Below are 20964 nucleotides of genomic sequence, written 5' to 3'. Positions count from 1 at the left end.
TTCCCTTATCATTATTATTATTAGTAGTAGTTGTTTCAAATTATACTTTAGTTATTGGACAGTTCTTATCTCAACCTTTTTATAGTCTTTCAATTCTCCTCCTCATCCCAACCAGAGGGAGGGAGAAGAAGGGGGAAGGGGAGAACAAGTGGCTGAGTGGTTCCGAGTTACTGGCTGGGCTTAAACCACAACAGATGCTTAAACCACAATTTGACTTCACAGCTTGACACTAGAGTGTTACACTGCTACAACAGCTAACATGGACATACTATATTGTGGTACTAAAGAAAGAGAACAAGGTGTGCTTTTTAGCTGGTCTGGAAATAAGCAACACTAGTATAAATATGTTTTCTCCAAAATCAATCCAGAGAGGAAAGAGCTGCGCTACTTTGCTCAAAGGGATATGTTTAAGACAAGAAAGCTGTGCTTTAAGTACCTAAATCAACATTAGATGTCACTGTACGTATTTAGGTTGGCTTTAGAGATCATAATTTTAAATATTACAAAACTAAAGAATTCTGTCTAAATTAGAGTGCTAATGTTAGTAAGCACAGGTTAATGCTAAATATAAGCAAACACAAAAGCTTAGCAGCTGGTTTACTATGTCATCCTTTTGTATCCATCCCAGATCAGGGTACTGAAAAAAAATGTAATAAAGGGTATAATCATTAAACATAATTAAGTAAATGTATCTACAGCATTTTCCTTCACTTTTAGATTTCAAAACTATTATAAATTCAGTAAGTGTCACTAGTAAGAGTCAGAAATCAGAACAGTCATTCCTATTTTGCAGAAAATGAAATAAACTGTAGAGATACATTCAGCTGCGTTCTGAAATATCAGCAAAGACCTATGAAGCTTTTACTCCTAAGCAGCACACAGACCATGTGTTGACATTTACTTGTCAAGTAGAATGACCTAAGTTACAGTAAAAGTCTGTACAGAAAGTGGGAACAGAAACAAGACTTTCTGATTCAACCTTCTCCATCTGATGCCATAAAAAATTTAAATACTGTATCAGATCAACTGGTTGTACATTAGAAAATTACAGCAATAACAAAGGGAGACTAATCTTGTAGTTGTGACACTGGACTTAGAATATTTTTGTCTAGCTCTTGGCTCTACTTCAACATCAAGCAAGTTATCTAGCTTTTTTATCCTTAATCACTCCAAAACAACAGAATTTCCTCTTTCTATCTTGCCCGTTCATGGCCCAGTGATTTTGGGAAATAGACTGTTTCTTTTATATACTTGGCACAAGACCTAGCACAGTTGTCTTTTGAATCAGATGCACTCTTGGATGTCTACCTTAATGCAAACAATAATTATTCATAGTGCATTTTTATCTATACTGTATACTAGAGTGTGTTCCGGATGTTTTGCAACTGTTTTCATATTACAGGTCTATACCAGCCAGCTAATGTGGGAAAAACATGTTGGAAAAGCATTGAGAACTGACTTAAAAAATACCTCCTACCTGCACAGGTGTCTCCAGAGTGTAGATATGTTCCCCACGCACATTGTAGAACTTGACAAGTGCGCTTTTCAACAGGGAACCATTGCTTAGGTCAACCAGCTGGCTTTGCTTCTCCATGCCTGCTACTGCCAGTAAGTCTCCTTGTGTACACCACTGCACCACCACATCTGAAATCACAAAGATGGTTTGCAATGATCACTGCTTAGAATCAGTAGGAATGGCACTTCCAGATGCTGCAAAGTGACTTGGACAACTAAATCATGCTCTCAAAAGTTACTTAAGTACATAGAAACCTAAATCCTTTCATTGAAAGCAATGTAGCATAGTAGCATATGTGCCACATATTTGCAGTTCCAAGAATGAGTCTTTTTATTCTGTAAATTGTAAAAAATGTGGAAAATACATACATTTTTCTGTCTCTGTGGTGAGTCTAGAATGTAATCAGTGGTTTCTCCTAAGTACATGAGGACAAAAATTTATTAGAGATGTTTAAAATTATGTGGAAGATCCTATGCACAGCTTCAGGGGATAAATAAGTGGAATCAAGTTAATACAGAGATTAAGAATATAAGGAAGAAGTTTGGGTATATTATTTGGATATTTTATATATAAATAGTATATATATTTGGATATATTATTTGGATATAAGGAAGAAGTTCTTTACTGTAAGGGTGGTAAGGCACTGGAATGGGTTGTTCAGGGAAGCTGTGAATGCTCCATCCCTGTCAGTGTTCAAGACCAGGTTGGACAGAGCCTTGGGTGACATGGTTTAGTGTGAGATGTCCCTGCCCATGGCAGGGGGTTGGAACTGGATGATCTTAAGGTCCTTTCTAACCCTAACTATTCTATGACTCTGTGATTATATGAAGAATCTTACTAAGAGAGCAACAAAGAGTATTTGTCTGGAAATGCCTACAGTGAAAAAAAGCAGCATAGCTGTCAGTGTCTTGTGTTCTCACTGGCATTACTCAATTACAGTTTAATATTAATGTCAAACTAGAAATACTTTTGGACTTTTGTCCATAATTACATATGGTCTCCATGTCATAGGTTTTCTTTTGACACCTGACCTGTGGAAATCTACTCATCTGCCTAGCAGGAGTTTGGCAGAAGCACGCAGGGATTACTTAGTCAGATATGATCAGGTACTTCTACTAAAGGCACCTCACAGTGAGGAACACCCATACCTTAATTTGGGGATTCTAATTTCAAACCCTTACATCTTCCAGCTCTTTGTCAAACTTCAAGAAAAGCACTAAAACAGTATTTTGTATTTCTGTTTGTGTTTCAGAGGCAGATTTGCATATGCAAGGAATACTGAGCTAGTCTTTAAACCTTTTTACTCTTAAACCAGAGGTGAAAGGCAGCTATTTTGTGCTAAGACAAAGTGAAGGTAAAGACAAAACTTTTGTGCTCTGGGATGCTCAATCTGCCAAGAACCTTTTGAAGACATCTGTGGGCGAGAAGCTGTCTTCAAATGAAGAAGCAGGAGAGAAATGAGAGTTGGCAGGAAGGATCTCAAAATTGTTTCAAGTTGTCAACTTGTCATTTTCTGGGACTTTCATGTGCAATTTAAAATGGTTTTGTATTATTTCAACTTTCTGATATTTCTCACGGGAATTATGCTTCTGTACATATCAGAGACAAGACACATGCTTCTCAAGATATTTTTTCCTCAGCTAGGCTTTGTATGGCCCTTTTTTTTCTCTTAGCTCTCAGCCCTTAAGTAGTCTACGATGAGATTTAATTCATCTTTCTCAGAGAGTATAATGCTAGGCACGCTAATGACTCCATTAATGGCAAGCTAAAGAGGCAAGGTAATCGATTCCACTTTTGGTAACTGGATTAACCACACAGCTACCAAAATGATACATGTCTTTGGACACATGACTTCGGGTAAAGCTTTCAGTCAATCCCCATACAGAGACGAGTGATTATTGTTTCCAACGGTTTTCTCCCTCTCTCTCCCACAAAACTCATAGAATTAGGCTGCTGTAAAGGCAGCATGGGGTGGATGTGGGCTGCAGCATCCTGCATGGTTCTACAACACGTTTACACTGCCAACAGGGTCTTCAATGATTATTGAACCTTGACGTAAAATAGCTCAACTCATCACTAGGTCTCGGAGCAAGCACAGAGATTAAAAGTGAGGTAATGATATGCAAGTGAGTTGGTGGATCAGTCATCCCTCAGTAAACCTTGAAGAGAGCTCTCTAACTATACAACAGCTGTGCAGGCAGCAGTAGTTGTAGCTAACTAGTATAACTAGTAGATGTAGCTCAGCAGTTCCACAGGTAGCAGTGCACTGTCAATCACTGAATTAAAAGGTGTAAATAAAGAAAGGATACAACTGAACAGTTCAGGACCTCTACTAGAACTGACAAAACATCCAGACGTTTTCAAGCTGGATGAGAAGAAGAACTTGTATTTGAGTAATCAAATTCTCAACCAACAGCAAAAGTTTTTCTGTATCAATTTTATATAAATATTTCAAGTAAATGACAGCTTTGCACAGCTAGCAGAGTACCAAAAATTATACTGTTACTGTTCAAAATAGTTTTATCGTTGCCTGATTCAAAAATACATTGAGAAATCTACAGCACCCCATAAAGACAAGGACATCTGCTGAAGAGACCAGAAAGTAATACTTCCGGATTTCAGACAAAGCCACATGAATTAAGACTTGCAGACAATACTGAAGACCACACACCCTCAGCAGAATACCAAGTGGCTGGAAAGGATGGCAACCCTGAGCTGGGTGGTTTTGCAAATTCTTGCATGTGATAAAACCAGTAAAATTACAGTCTCATGAAAAATAGATTTATAAGAAGATACAGAAAATATGTACTATATGAAACTATATGTAAAATACTTTCCACTGTACAATGCTTCAAAACAACAGTGACATCCCAATCACCTTTCTTGCCTCGGTCTCACACCCCCAATCCAGCAAGATGTTGCACATTCTTTGTCTACTGATGAAAACAACGTAGTCCAGTTTACAATTCATAAAAATACTTCTACTCTAGCTGCACATTAATATTTTCCTAAAGGAGAGTGATGCAATTAAGAAATCTTTTTTCCATTTGTGACAGTCAGAGGAAAAGAGAAACAGGACAGACATCCCCAGCAAGACAGAGCCCTGCAACTCTAAACAGATAGTAAGATGGGGTTTGTTTCTCTTACTGTTTCTATCTGAAAGCTAGACTAAATGACTACTCAAGATTACCCTTACCCTAACTACTCTAATACAGTGAAGATGCTGGGCAGACCCATTGGTAGATGTGACACAAGCTTCTCTAAATTTGTTCAATTTTCCCAATTTAGGTGTCCTTCGGGCTGAAGAACTTTTCTGGATCATGGGGTTGCCTTATGATGCTATATTTTGCCAGTGATGCACTTCTTGTGTTGGCACAGATGGAAGCAAGAGTGGAAAAGAAACCTCAAAGGTGATTCTTTTACGCCATAAGACTACCCTACATAATGGATTACACAGAAACTACTGGGGTGGTGCTAGGGCAACTTTTCACCAAAAATATCCCACTGTTATAAAACAGCCAAGAGTCTGCTCCAAAGATTTTTTGGTTTTGTTGGTTTTTTTTTTCATCTAATATAAAACTAATTTACCTATGGAGCTGAGAAAGAATCAGTGGAACCTATATTTAAGTATGTGCTTATGTGCTGCAGTGAATTAAAACACCTCTGCAGGCAAAGAATCGTAAATTGCACTGAGAGCACTGGCAATGTAAGAGATTTTTTGATAGGTAAGAACAGTAAAAATTTCAATGTGAATTAAAGGCTTCACATGGAATACTGATTGTACAAACATTCATGCATTTCATGCACATCGCTTAGCAAGATGTGTAGTAATTAATCAGTAGAATTTTCCTTCTCTCAGAATAACTTGCTTCCTGATCATTAATAACTCTAGCAAGTTTTCAGTATCTGTGAAAGTCAAAGTAGCACTGTAATTCATACCTGGCTACCAAAAGTATGGGGGGAGACCTTGTGAATTAAAGGTGCAAAGGAAGTGTTATGTAGCAGAGGCATTCAAACAAAGAAGCATAGACATATTAGCACATTCAGCTGGGAAACAGCAAACGGATCAGTTGCTCTACAAAATTGCCATAAAAACACGATCCCCAAACCGGAAACATTATTTCAAACACAAAAACTCCATGAGTTAAGCGCTGCTCTCCCACCAGCAGGTGTCACTGCTGGAAACGGCAATAACGGTGGCAGAGTGCTTCTGGGTTAGGAGAGATAAACACACACCATTAAAAATACAAGAAAAACAGAGCATAGGGAAGGGGTGATTTCCTTTTGTACCTTTCAACCCTGAGCGGATGATAGTAGGAGATAAGTCATCGTAATTATTCATTAAACTGATGTCTCCCGACGTGAAGCTGACAGTAAGTAGTGGCTTGGTGTTCTGTACTGGGACTGGATACGCAGCTGGTCCGTCTGCAAAAACAAGGCTCTAGGGTGAGCAAAAGGCAACCAACCAGAAGGAATTACATTCAGGTTGAAGTACACTGTACTTCAGCCTGCCACCATCAGAAGTGCTTCCAAGCCTCAAACTCTACCTCTTTATTGCTGCAATGTCAATGGGCAAAAGCAAAGCAGGTTTAGCCAGTTAGTTGTCTGTTTTTGTGAAGCCCCAGTGTTTTTACTTTGTAAATTTTTACCACAGTATATCCAAAGTGATTTATGCATATACTATTATCTTACACAGTGAGGGTTTTCAATCTGTCTCCACTGTCATTTCTTCAAAGTGTCCACAAATTGAAAACCAGTGCTTTGGAAGCTTCCTTGGAACCCAAGTTGAAAACCAGTGTAATAAACAATATAACCACATTAAAAGCTATTTGTTAGTTACACTTTCTGCTTGGGCAAGTGCTGGAGACTCCTCCTAGAGTCACACAGGGACATTATAAGAACTTCTAAAAGAACATACTGACTTTTCACAAATTACTGTGTTCTAAGAGACAGGCATTGGATACTGCTCAACAGAATCCAGTGTGCTCACATGTAAAGGTGAGCCCAAATGGAACAGCTGGCTTTAAAGACAGGACATTTCTGCAAAATCTCTACTCCTCTGGGCTTCTTTTTCAGTGTTCCCTGAAATTCCCTTGTTCAAATACTGTATGAACAACAGTATCATCATCTGTAGCGTTTGACATTTCACTCATTTTGTTTACAGTTTCTGATAGGAGATGCTGCTGCCCTGGTAAAGTACCCCTCAAGGCCCAGCCAGCATCTTTTTCAGTCAACAAAAATGGCAGAGCCACTTAAGAGTGGTATAGCTTCCCGAACTTGCAAAAAAGCTGATCAGAAAGCACTTTGGAGAAATAAGTCTAGTAATTACCACTTCTTTGTGTATATAATTTAGTAAGAAAAACCCATCAAACTTCCAGTCCTTCCTACACACCTGTGTGAGTCAAAGGCTTGTCACCTTTGAGAGGTTTATGCTGCAATCTGCTCTAAAGAAAACACATCATGTTTGGGTAACTATTAAAATAGGCTTGTAGGCTTGTAACGAGTCCACCCACCCCTGACTGACTCAGAAAGAGCTAGCACATTCAGATCATTTAAGTTCTCATCTGTGTACTCTGCAACTTCACCATCCTCCAACTGGAAATTCAGCATTTAAAAAAAAACCTAAACAATGAACACATCAAATTAATGCTGTTCTCTGTCTTGCTTTAGAAGCTTGCTAGGAAATTTGAAGTTTTTTTCTTTTCCTCTAAGGTAAAAAATCTCACACAGTACCAAAAGTGAGGCACGAATGCCAAAACAAAACTCGGTTTTAAAATATGCTACTCTTTTATCAGATGATCACATTACCTTCTACCATTATTTGTTAAATACATATGCTTATTATGCTTATTCTATTGACATATATACACAATTCTGGACAAGGTAGATTTTTGGACTGAATCCAAATTACAGTTAAAACTGCAAGAGTTCTCAATTCAGCAGTTCAGATCTGAGATGGCAGTTCAGAATTATTTCTAGCTATTACGCAAGGCTGAGAGAACTGGGTTTGTTCAGCATCCAGAAAAGAAGGCTCAGGAGAGGTTCCAGTATTTAAAGGGTGGCTACAGAGAAGATGGAAACTCCCTTTTTACAAGGAGTCACATGGAAAATACGAGGGGTAATGGGCACAAGTTACTCTTGGGGAGATTCCAAATGGACAAAAGAGGAAAATTTTTCACAATGAGATCATTCAGCCATTGGAATAATCTCCCCAGGGAAGTAGTGGATTCCCCAGCATTGGACAGTTTAAAGATTTGGCTGGGCCATCTAGCTTAGGTCGTGGCTTGCCTGGAATGGTTGGACCAGATGATCCTTGAGGTTCCTTCCAACCTGGTATTCTATGATTCTATATTTAAATTTTCATTGTACAATCACTGTTTTATTAATTTAGATACTAATTTAGTTCAGACTTTATACACTAGAACACAAAAACATCTTACCTAGATCTTCTAGACTAATGAACAACATTAACAAGAAGTATTAGCATTACTTGAATAAGAAGGATGGGGCTGACTGTGCATGGATACCTATGTCTCCTAGGTCTTTGCCACTGATTGTTTCCAAAGAGTTTGAAACAAGAACAGATTTCCCAATGAGTTATATTTACATTTAAGTGGAGGGAAGAATTTCTTCCTGACCCTCAAATTGGCAATGTGCTCTTAAGCATGGAAATTAGTAACTCCAGACAGCACCAGTCGTCTTTCTTCTTACACTGTGTAATTGCAGAAAATACTTTCATTTCTAATCCATCTATGGAATTTAGTGAGCTTTTTATGTCAGGACTATCAAGAATAGGACTACTATGAGGAGCATATAAAAATCCTATGCAACACAGACAAAATTAAACATGTAGTACTTTCCACTATATCTAGTACTGGTGTCTTTTCACATGAATCTAAATAATAATGCATTAACTTCTGCAGCTGCACTCTGACTACCTTCTTACATATGGACCACTGCAAAACCTCACAATATCTGCTTATCAGTGAAACCTGCTATGCCCCTATCCAGTGTTTTTTACTCACCTGCCCTAAAAGCTTTGAGCTTTGTGTTGTTATCTCATTTGTGCAAATGGAGGCAGAGCAGCACAGACAAGGTATGAGCAGCAGCAAGCCATGCAGTGAAGCTGGTAGCAAAGGTGGAGACAAATCCACTCTCCTGCACCAGCTCTCTGCTCCATTCTCCATGCTACCTGCACAGCAATGCACCATCTTTCAGACTCTACCTGCTTGAAACTTTGGCCATCCTGCTGTTTAAATACAGAATGAAAACTCCTTGGAGTTCAAGTTGTCTTTGTGAGTGCTTGCAAAGATGAAGCAGAAGGATGTGCACACAACACTACCTTGTGGTGGGGAGTAGTCATCAGAGTCTGTGTCGCTCTCACTGCTGTCCTCCACCAGGAAGCTAGGGTAGTTCCAGGACATGCTGAGGATGCCATCTGATTCATGAAGGAGCACGTGCGCCAGCATTCGGCCGTGGCAGTCCATGACGATAACTTGCCCATCAGCAGTGCCAAACAGTACCTGAAAATACCAGAACAGACCTCAGTCCCACCAAACATCAGCCAAACATGGACCCTTCCTCCTTCAAACACATCTTGTAATTAACTAGCTATGCTGGAAATTAATTGAAAGCAAAGCAGTCAGGGAAGTGAAATGGTGCCACAACAGGATGCTACAACCAAAGATGTACACAAAGAATAAAGTTAAAGCAGAAGAGCCTAGATTTAAGTTCCTAAAATCTGTGAGCAAGTAACATTCCACAGTGGGGTGCATTTTGTTCACTTTAATATGACGCATTACTCTTTATTCAAACTTGGTCATTACTACAACTAAAGCAAGCTGGCAGAAGAGCTACCACAGAGTCTGAAATATTCTTGGATTATACAGAAACTTCTAAAATAGGTGGCAGAAACTGAGGTATGTGTCAGTCATAACAATATCAAAAAGGAAAAGCTGACAAAAGTGAGGTCTTAGCGGAGATTTCAAATAGTTTGTGAGAAATAGAAGGCTGAATAGAGGAAGACAGGTTATTCAGTTCATGAGCTGAGAGAAGGTGGGAGAACGTCTTCCAAAAGCAGAGGCATAAAGCAGTATGATCAGTCAACTGGAGGTAGATTATTACAGCCCGAGGAAGGCAATATTTTACACATTCAGGAAGAGATGAAGAAGAGCTTCTATCCACCATTTCACATACAAAATGGATAATGCAAGCTACTATGCAGCCAATGTACACTGGCTGAAGTCAGACTGACTGGAACCTACAATTTCTCTTTTTATAAGCATATTCAGTCTTGAGGCTTTAAGCAATTTAAGATCCTGCATATCAGATGAATTAAAAAAATCATCAGGAAATAAGGATTAATAAATCCACCAAACACCAAATGCATTAGTCATGGCTGCTGCTGCTATCACATGATTTTATATGAGGTAAGTATGTTTTAAAGCAAGTTTAAATGCACTCATCAACTTGAAAACTAGCCAGCATTAAAAACAAAGCTAAAAGGAAGGCCCAATTTTATACTTGCCCTTCAGCCTACCACCTATTTCCAGTGCTTGTAAAATTTAAGATTCTAAAAATTATATGCCTGGATTAAAAAGTCATCTAGCCTTGTATATTACCTCTAATAGTGGTCAAGTGTTTCAGGAAGAGTAAAAGAACAGGATGCACTGAGCAGACACCTCCCCTGCACACTCATGTAGCTTCCAAAAAAAAGTATTCCCTCTTCTTTGATAATTTATAGTTTCACTTGGTAACCTTTTCCTCTTAACACTAAAAGAAATACAGTATAATTGTTCCCTACTTACATTCTCAATATTGGTGACAACTTCATAGACCTCTATTACCTAATCCCTTAAGTCATCTCTTCTCCAAGATGAAGAATCATAGCCTATTTAGCATCTCCCTGCACAGTTGTTGCTCAAAGCCTCCAATCACACTTGGTGACCTCTGCTGTCAGATGTCTTCCTTTCTATCTTCCTTCTGAGATGTCATGACAGGCTTGCAGCATTCAGACTCTGTATTGTATCACACTTACACAAAAGTACTCAGCTTGGAAGCAGCTGTCATGGCTGCACATTTGAAAGTTTCAGTAAGGAACATGGCTTCAAAGGTCTTACTGAAAACGAGAAGCACTAAAATTTTTTGTATGATTAAAGTGATATTAGGAAACACAGAAGGTTGTAAACTAGAATAGCAGTTTAACAGAGGAACTCCAGAGAAATCATTATAATCTTAAGAAAATCAATGGAATTGTTTCATGTCATCAAAAGAGATGGAAAAACAGTATTTGGCTGCTTTAACTGTAATTGTTATATGCTACAAATATTTTTGTGTTAAATAGCTGCTGGGTTAAAACAGCCACTAAAGTTCGCTACAGCCCTCAGATTTCTATTTTTAGATAAAAGAGCTGTAACTTGACCTGTGTTCATCTCACACTTCCTTCCCTTGTGGTCCTTTATTCTACTCTTCTTCCACTTGTATCATCCTGCCTCCTTTCACACTGTTCATTATTTTATCTACTCAACATGCATAATCCGTGAACAGGATCTAAAAGCATCCGTTTCACTATCTGCTTTTAGAACATAACTACTCTTTCAGATCTCTAGAAAACAAACTTCTTCTAGAAAGCCAAAATCATACCAGTTGTCATTGCTAGCTTCTTACACCACTTTCAGCCTACTCTATAGATTAGTTTTTCTAGCAGTCATGTAGGGGTTTTATAACTGCAAAATACCTAAACAGAAGAGAGAAAACTCACTGTTGTTTCTAAAAATAGCAGTATGAGTCCTAAAATCCTGTAGAAACACTTTATAATTGGGTAGGAACAAAATGTTGGGACTCATTACCCAGAGTCCAGTCTCATCTCAATCTAAAGTTAATTCTTTTAAGTAGAACTGCCCCCAATTAATTTAAAACTATGAAGTACTATAGTAATTTCCAAATCAGAACAGCTGCATGTGGAACCTGAGAGCTCTTTAGCAACCTAGAAATGTCAGAGGGCACCTCTTCATCTCTTTAGCCAGGCTATAGTTTCAAGGAGCAGCTTTAAGTTTCAGGGTTATTGTAGCAATACAACCTTTTAAGATTAAAGCATTTATCAGGCTGATAGTCCTGCTGGCTGAGCTCCTGCTGAAGCTGTAAAACTGTCTAATGGTATTATTATCCATAACATTACTCAAGTTATAAATGCCACACTCAAAGTACTTATGCCAGATGAATAAAACCCTCCTGACCTTCAGAAAAAAAGGTTGAGCCATACGGTATGCCTGAAGGATCCAGTGAAGAAATGAAAAGGTATTTCAGATGCCTAAATTCATTATTTTGAGGGTATTTGCAAATCTAAGAGGTCTAAGGGAATGTTGGAAAAAGTCAGTGAACAAGTTATAGTGTTTTTTTAATCCCCTGAATACAAAACCTAAATAATAACAATGGTAATTAAAAAAATCCCAAGTACTTATTTGGAAGAGATTCTTTAGCCCCTTGTTTTGTTCTCATCTCCTCTCCTCTCCTCTCCATTTGTACTGTTCATTATTTCATCTGTTTTTACACACATTACCACTTGTAGAATTATGCATAGTCTGGTAAAAAAATACCTAAAATCACTCAATACATTCAAAGTGTGAGTCAGTTATACAACATGAATACAGTATTTCTTTACAAAACATATCAAACATAAGGAACCCTGAATTTCAGTGAAGTTATAGTTGACTAAAGGTCATACAAATGCAGAGCAGTCTCCAGTAGTGCCCCGACGTTGTATACTTTGAAGGGAAAACTCCGATAAACAGCACTGGGATAATCCCCACACAGGTTTTATAAGCATACCGAGAGCTGAAGGTTAGGATCAGTCTTGGAACACAAGTGTCTGTTTCTCCATGAAACCCAAGCTTGTGGTGATTCTTACTTATTCCTAGAATATGCATACTGGACCAGTCCAGCAAACTGAGCTCTACTGGACATGAAATACTCAAGCCTTCTACAGCCCTGAGTCATACAAATAATTGTACGGCACTTGTAAATGTTGCTATCTCACAACAGTAATTATTTTATGCAGTATTTTAAACTTAATAAATAAATAAATAAACAAATATTTAAAACAGAGTGTAACATAAAGGCAAATCCACTGTCCCCATCTTAATAATGCAAATTGACTACTTAGTCTTTCTTTTCGCAGACTGATTTCTGGCTAGTTCTCCCTGCACTCCTAATCCATCCAAACACCAGAAGTAAAATATGTATAGTTTAAATTTGCTGGGGTTTCTATACCTGCCAAATCATTCATGCAGAGGATATGGCTCCACTATGCTAAAGTGCACATGCAGGTATTTCTGTCAGGAAATCGTATTTCTGTCAGGAAATCCTAAGGGGGGCCTATTTGTGTTGCCATGTGTCAACTTTCAGAACTACATACACCACTTTGGTTATTCTATTCTAGACAGCACTTTTAATGACACATCCAAAGACTTCTGAGACCAGTAAGTCATGATCTCCCTCTGGAAGAATCAACCTACCTAGGTCTTTTCAACCCAGTTTACAGGTGTTTTGTTATTCCATGTTCAGTTTTTGCTTTAACCAGTTTACAACTGCAGATGTAAATGTTGCTAGCTCACAAAAGTAATTATTTTATGCAGCAGTTCACTTCTGCAGATGTATCTGCAGTACTTACATCTGCAGATGTAAATTTCATTTGTGCATTTCTTAAGTGTTCCAAAACCCTTTTCTAAAGGTACTGCAGGAAAATAATGTTGTTCTTCTAGGACAGAGATGTGATTATGTAGGCTGGCAGCTAAGTTCATATTGAAGATCCTTCATAATCTTTGGATGTACCAGTCAGACAGAGCTGCTTGCTGATTTCAAATTAACCTTTTCCAGGACACCCCTTTAATTTCCTCAGACTAAGTGAGGAGTCTCATAACAGTGAATTTGTAGCTCAGGGCAGAAACCTCACCAGCATCTTGTAACCAAGTAAAGCATGACTGATCTCACAAAAACTTATGTCCTTATTTTTTATCATCCTCAGGAGTTGCACTTGCAAAGTTGAAGGACTCCTCTTCCACCTACCCACTTTCCAGTCCTTGCTCCTTCAGCATATCTTTACATTCTTCCATATTTTCTGTTTGGCACACACATCTGCTGAAATCTTGTTGCCCTTGTAGCAGGTAGTGCAAATGCTACCACTAACAACTTACTCTGCACACCTCTGCGTTTGCAGCCACCTCGTCTGATGTTCTGTTTCACTGGCATTTCCCTTTTCAAAGTTTAGACCTGTCTTACACTTTTTCCTTCAGCCTCCTCCCCCTTCTCACCCCAAAGGACAAAGTCATCACAGTACCTCAGAAATCGCATTCTGCAAAAATGCTAATAAGGCCAACTGCGTTTGCATTGTCAGAAGATGCTGAGCAGTTCAAGGAAGCTGAATTAGTTCTGTCTGCCCTGATTTAGCTGTCTGGACAAACATTAGTATTCATGATAGGAACAGCCTTCACAGTTGTCACCATAATGCCATCATACTAATATAGACAAATCTATACTGCTGATTCAAAATTAACCGAACTATAAATTGGTTCATAGACAAAATGATGGCTCAACCTTCTATTTATGAGATAGGCTTAGTAACATAGGAAATACGTGGAAAATTATTCCCTTTAAACATTTTCTTTCATTAGCCTAACAAAAAAAATGCCAGTCTTCCAAAGGCTGAGTTACAACATTTTACAGTCCATTAGTTGTGATATTAGCATTTTGAATTCCTTACTGTTTCTCCATCACAAGGTAGGAGACACTGAAGCAATTGCCTCTTAGAATACATTAAAAATTGAAAGTTTGGTTTTTGTCAGTGTGGTATTTGTGGCTGTCCTTCTTTTTACCTCAAAATACAAAGAGAAAGAGAGAGAGAACCAGAAAGAGGGAGACAGCTGCTCTCCTGCTGAATACTTTTATTTCCATTAAAAATTCAGCCATTGTAAAATGATTTCTTGAACTAACACAAAAAGACTTCACCACAATTCACACACAAGCTCAGGGGGGAAATACTGTGTTTTCTTTGACTGCCTTTATGTCTGAAACAACTAAGAAAAGTCTTTGTTTCCTTTGGACATGAGGAGTTACCAGCCCCACACATGGATGATACACCACAAGATCATCCAGCTAACTGTATATGTACACAGCAGTGAAATTATCATTTGAGGCCATTAACACTTTCAAAAGCAGCACTGGTTTAATTACCTACTTTCAGGCTTGTTCCCTCTCTCTCTTACAAAGTCCATAAGATCTAGAAAACTATTACAAAGCCGTCAAATAAGAAGACAAAGTAAATACATTGGAGGAACATCTGTGGCTTTTAACATGGACAGGACTCCAAGCGTGGATCAGTGAGCTCCCACAGCGGAAGTACTCTGGAATGCTCTTCAAGCAGTGGTACTGTTTTCTCACTAAATTTTGCCAGGAAAGTGCACACTTATCTACGAAAACATATATTCTTCACATATATCCAATTATATATAGCAACAAAAACAACTGTTTGGTACTGTTAGGTGGGAAAAAGCAGTCAGTTTTAACAACAACCACTCAATCGAGCAAAGAAGTCAACTGATACACTTGGCAGTCTTCTGCATTGTTCCCAAGCCAGGTTTCAGTTATTTCCTGAAAGATATATTGCCTGCTAAAGCTAGAATTTCCTTCAGAGTTCCAGAAGTCTGAGAGCTTCTTTTTGGGTTTTGTGGTTTGTTTTTTTTCCTAATTGAAAACGGTATTCCTTAGCAACAAGGATTGCACTCTCGACCAGTGGAAATGCAACACAAAGCAGCTTAGAAGCAATGTCCTTGCTGTTTTGAATTTCATGATAGAAAATTGAGAAGCTCCTGGGTTAAGCTATATGCTAATGGAAGCCAGCCTCTCAACTTCTGCAATCTCCTTCTAAGTCTTGGGTGCAGGCAGAGAGGGAAAACTCAGCTTGGTCAGGAAATATGAAGAATGGGTGAGGTCAAATCTAACTGAGTCAACATGGAGATAGGTTGACTATAATAAACTGTTACCAAAAGAGGCATTAAAGAATGACTATCCTCCTAAAAGCAAGTAAGATAGGGAAGGCTTAATCCCTTCTCAGCCAATGCAGTTGCCAACAACGTCTGAACACTGACAAGAAACTGGCTCCTGGACAAAGAGCAGAGAGCTCAAGTGGAATCCACACAGGATGAAATGCTGATGGGAAAGGTCTTGGAGAATAAAGAGATATTGCTCCCACATTCCACTGGCATACTATTGCTTTTTATCAAAAAATCATGTCATATCACTTTCCAGAAATATCACCTCTCATCTGCAATTTACTGTGAAACTTGGCCACCCTGTTTTCCCAGAAAAGACCCAGCACAGAAATTCACAAATCTTCTCTGGATTCAGTCACTTTAATCCTCCTTCCTTACACCAAGGTCTCAGACTGTTCTCAGGCTTGAACACATCTGATCCAAGTTCAAGACCTCATTTGGCTCCTGGTGTTACTACACTTCCCAAAAAGTTGATGGATCAAGTCCCTGTGATAATAAAGTTTAAATCAGCCACTCTGGCAGCTGTATTTCTTTTGAACTGAACAGACCACAGAGCTCTGGATGAATCAAAAGGGCCCTGGGGCCAAAGCCTTCTCAGCCAAGTGGCTTTGGCAATGGAATAACACAGACTGTTTCTGAAAAATGCTGTAAAGCCTTAACAGTTCGGGGGGGGGGGGGGGGGGTCCCTCTCTAAGAATTCCAGTCCCACTCACATGCCCTATCCTGACCAATGCAAAATCTGACCAAAAAAATTTAAGCAATTTTCCTACCTTACATACAACTTCTTATAAAGAGAGCTGCTTCATGCAAGAGGATCCATGTTTTTTTCCTGCATTGCCTCAAAAGTAGCCTAGGTACGTGCTGCTGCTTTCCACAGGTGCATTGCAAAACCTCGTTCTTACTGTCTGCCTCAAAGCATAACACAGAGCTTTTCAGAAACACAGTTTCAAGTAACTACTTCCTGTCCCAAAGAACTGAGGACTTCAGGCTATGTGAACAAATCTTTCTGTATGAGTGCCAGCAAGGTTAGAGGAGAGGCAAACGACTTCTTTCTTCCTGACACTTCACACACAGAGACTAGTCGTGTTGCTGTTTGTGCTCATCTTTACTTTGCTGACTCAAACACTGACAACCCAAAAATGCAAAACAGCATTGGGTATAAAAATGCTAAGTAGACACATTAACTGATCAGCACCAAGTCTTCAGCTCTCCCTCCACCTCTGGTTTGTCACTGCCATTGACATCCTTCCTTTCTTGAGGGAAGGGAAGACATGGTAGAGTGCAGAGCTTAACAAACCCCATATTCTGATCCACTAACATAAGAATATTGCAACCTATCTTAGTGTCACATCAGATCAAAGTGAAGAGTTATACACTGTTGAAGGTGATCTGTGTGTCCTAGTAGACTGCGCATCCAGGGGGATGCAGAAATCCATTCAGCCATTTGTTTTTTACAGTAACAAACATCAAAATACCCTGTCTACAAGGATAAGCAATTGTTGTTGTTACTCCTTTCAGACAGAATCATAAAGGGAAAAACTTCTTTGCAAGACTCATCTGAAACAGTGTTGACATGAAACACTGCAGGAGCTACTATGATGCTGTCAGCCCATAAACATCCCCTATGTTACAGCCCTCATGACTGGAACAAATGGCACCATCTCATCAGCTCTCTTAGTCTCTTGCCTCTACAGGCTGGATGAAGAGCATCAAGGGAAAGATTAGGCAAGACACAGATGAAGCGAGTGGGAAGAAGAAAGAACATTGAAGCATCACCTTGTTGCTTTGCTCCTTCCAATTACTGCCTCAATAACTGCGCAGTATCAGCTAGGATTTCTGGCAGGAATAATCAAGTCTGGAATAAATCTGCAGAGATGCCACAGCTCCTGAAGCTGTGGGTGAACCCCTGAGGCTCCAAGGAGAATGCCCTTATTCTCTACCCTCTCCAAAACTCAAGGCAAAGCCTACAAAGTCCTCCTCTGAGTAGGGAAATCTGCAGTGTAGCTGCTCACTGCTAGTGAGAAAAGGAGAGCACAACTAAAAAGAGGCACACTTCATCGTGATATTTAACTCTTGACTTCTTCTTGGACGACATTCTGTCAGCAGAATGATGCAGGAAAAAGGCAAAGGAAAGACAATGCTAATAAAACTATATATAGACACTGGGGGGGAAAAAAACAGAGAAATCCATTATTTCAGAAATAGCTGCATAATGGAGCTTTAAAACAACATAATAAAAAGAGATGGGAAAAAGAAAGGTTAACTAGCACTTAGAATCCACATTACTTTTTCACACAAAATCTGTCTGTCAGTATTATGTGTTATCATAAAAATCAAGTCATCAAGCAAAAAACAAAATCAAAGTGTTACTGGCTAACAGCATGTATAACCATATAAAACAAGAATACAAACTCTGTGGAAAAACATTTAAACTTTTTAAGTATATATAAAGCCCCACATATTTCATCTATAAAAGGATAGTCTACCATAGGATAGTAAACAGAGAACCCTTAGCACAAGCAAGCAGAAATCATTAATTTTAATAGCAAGCCTGCCACAAAGGTTTGAAATGCTTCTAAAAATAGTTCAAAATATTAAAGGCAGTTAAACTGTGGTGGGTTTTGTTTATCTGTTTGGTTTATATAACAACTGGATTTATCTTGAAAGACAACTGAAGTCTCCTTCCCGTCCTCTTTTTGCTTTTTAATAGTGCTGCTCAATTATGCAGCATGCAATGTTAAAATCCTTACATGAGATTTAACGATTTAACCATTGTCTGCAGCCCTTGTGGCTTGAATAAGCTGCCTAGTTAATTAATGACACTTCTTCAATGCTATAAAAAGCCTCTAGCCATTTTTCCAGTAATCTGAGTAATTCATCCATCAATAAAAGTCTTTCAGTTCTTCCTCAAAGACTGTACCTTACAGTGCAATTCTGAGTGTCCCTAGTCACTGTAAACATAAGTAAAGTAATTTGATAGCCTCTGCACCCAGAACTAATGGGGGGAAAGGATGCATTTTTATATGTTAAGACACAAAAATACAGACATTCCCTGGCATTTTAAAGGCTCCTTTATGTGAACCTGTAAAGATCCTGCATAGGGACAAGAAATATTCTAATAAAGACCAATGCCATTGCTTACACTTTCAAATTTAACAGGCTGTATTTTCTTTTTCATTTCATCCTTCCTTCCATTCATAATAATTAAGGTAAATATTTGCCTTCCCTATATTGCCCCAGTTGCCTGTTTGTAGCTCCCTTTCATCATTCTGTCAACTCATTAGAAGGCTGTGTTAAAGATTTTTTTTCCACACAGCTAGATGTCTGAGCATAATTAAACTTGATCAGTGTGACTATCACAATAGCAAAGACTGCCTGAATCATGCCTGATTGAGACAGTAGAGTGAATGGAAGCACTAACTCCTCCTTTCAGAGCTACAGGTGATGAGAAGACATACATGAGAAAATGACACCATGGCCCACACAGATGCAATACGTCCAAACGTTTACAAATTCCTTATTTTTAAGCCATGTTCTGGAAGCTAGGTGAGGCTACCTTCCCTGTTTTCATCTTAGAATTGTTCAGAACAACTATTTCTGAATGCAGTACCACCACATAGATCCCATCAAACTACACTGTTGAACATAGAAAGTAGTATGCATCCCCTTCTTCATGGGAAAAATCCTTTCTTGGTCCTGGGCTCCACCCTGAAGCACTGCGGGCAGGGTGCTGCAGGCAGGGTGAAGGAGCTGAAGCCTGCACCTGCCTTGTGCCTGTCAGATAAAAGGATGCTGAAGCACCTGTGGTTGCCAGGGGAGTAGGGATGGCAAGGGCTGGAAGCAGGAGTGAGTAACAGCATAGAAACTGCCTTCTCGCACAGCTATTGCAAACTACAAAACATTAAAGAAACAAGCAAACAAACAACATCAAGACCTCCCACCCCCTGTGTTTTCACACACCGGTTTCATCTGCTACAGGTCTCATAGTTTTCTTCCAGCATCTTGTAAGACCCAGCAGTATACACAGTACCTGTTCCTAACACAGTGCTGCTTTTCTCTTCCACCATGAGCAGAGTTTTGTAGGATTAGACACAGAACAGGCTGAAACTGGGGGCCTGTATTTACACATTCTTAGTACTAATGCATGTAATGTTGTGATGGGACCACATACAGGAATTCACGTTGTACCCAGCAGGATGCAAATCAAATTAGGTAACTGCTTGTATGCCTATTTTCAGAGCAAACAGAAGGAAGCGTGTGGGCAAAGTTCACATGTACATGTAGTCTGTCATGTCCTGGCCAGTCCCTGAATTTCCATAAAAAAAAGCTTACAACAGGAAAGAGGAGGGGGGAATATAGATATGGGTTGTTACAGCTGTCAGAAAAGCCTAGTAATTTACACTACATAAGATACAGGGAACAAATATAGATTAATAGCATCTCTTGGGATATCCACAAATTAAATTCTTTCTTTTTCATCAAGGCTTCTCGCTATTCAAGAGTGATTTCCTTCTGATTTTTTTTTTCACACACAGGAACAACAACAGAAACATCAGTGAAGTTCAGGGAGTTACACTATATTCCTAATAAACAAGAGTATAATCAGACCCCTCTACAGTTTTCACCCAGTTCTTGTGACTCTGTGCCTTTCCCCATCGTGAATGGAGATAAGCCTCTTCAATAGGTAAAATCTGGGAGAAGAAGAGGAGGGCACAAAGGCAGAGGTTGACAGAAAAACGTCACTATGAGCTGAGCAAGCGCACAGGAGGGGACACGAAGCACTAGAAAGATATTTTATATGACTTGTGGGCTTAGGAAAAATCTTCAGTTACTTATTGATGTTGCTTGTATAATGATAAATAAACCCTTTGGCAAGCCAAATCTTCAGTTCTCACTTGGGAAGACATTCCGTTTACTTGGTATGTACACTCCCTCTTTGGAAACAGGCGTGGAATGACACCACAGAACTGTCTCAAGACAGGGTACAGCACTCCCTTATATTTCAAATTTACATTTCACCTCAAACATACTTCTTATCCCTACATGACGCTATGTGAGTCTTCTCACCAGAAAAATACTTCACATGACCCTGAGGAAGTAGGCTCTACTACAGCTTCTTGTAGCCCTAAAAAAAGCAACATTTCAAAACAGTGAAAGGAAATACTCAGTCCTGCAGAGTCTTCCTGTTGTGTGTATTTGCTTATTATCCTCAAGAGGCCATTGGTGTAACAAGGTTCTCTGCCTTGGCCAGACATGTGCTTTGGTTATACTGTACAGGAGCAGGAAACACCTAAATGAGGAAGCTACAGACACACATTGAAGTGAGAAAATTAACTTCTAGTCCTCTGCCTAAATAAGCAGAATCACAATCACAAGGCCTATGTCTTGAACTAGCTAAAGAAG

At 39.1% G+C, this 20964-nt stretch overlaps 1 protein-coding gene across 8 annotated transcripts in view; it reads right to left on the bottom strand.

Annotated features, from left to right (window-relative positions):
* The window catches only part of TULP4 (TUB like protein 4), a 158766-nt gene that overhangs the window by 26497 nt on the left and 111305 nt on the right, over positions 1-20964 (bottom strand). For all 8 annotated transcript variants that reach the window (XR_009746614.1, XM_061471631.1, XM_061471638.1 and 5 more), the window contains 3 exons: positions 8859-9039; positions 5807-5941; positions 1478-1644 (listed from right to left, as the gene is read on the bottom strand). Coding sequence is in view for 7 of the 8 variants with exons in the window: in XM_061471631.1 (XP_061327615.1) it covers positions 1478-1644; positions 5807-5941; positions 8859-9039 (483 nt within the window). In the remaining variant the exon portion in view is untranslated. The remainder of the gene's footprint in view (positions 1-1477; positions 1645-5806; positions 5942-8858; positions 9040-20964) is intronic.

Source organism: Pezoporus flaviventris, unplaced genomic scaffold (genome assembly GCF_033815535.1).
Source record: "Pezoporus flaviventris isolate CSIRO_AGI_PZ_B2104156 unplaced genomic scaffold, CSIRO_AGI_Pfla_v1 ptg000066l, whole genome shotgun sequence".
NCBI classification, from domain to species: domain Eukaryota; kingdom Metazoa; phylum Chordata; class Aves; order Psittaciformes; family Psittacidae; genus Pezoporus; species Pezoporus flaviventris.
Note: the sequence above shows the minus strand (reverse complement) of the source record. Positions and strands in the feature narration are given on the sequence as shown.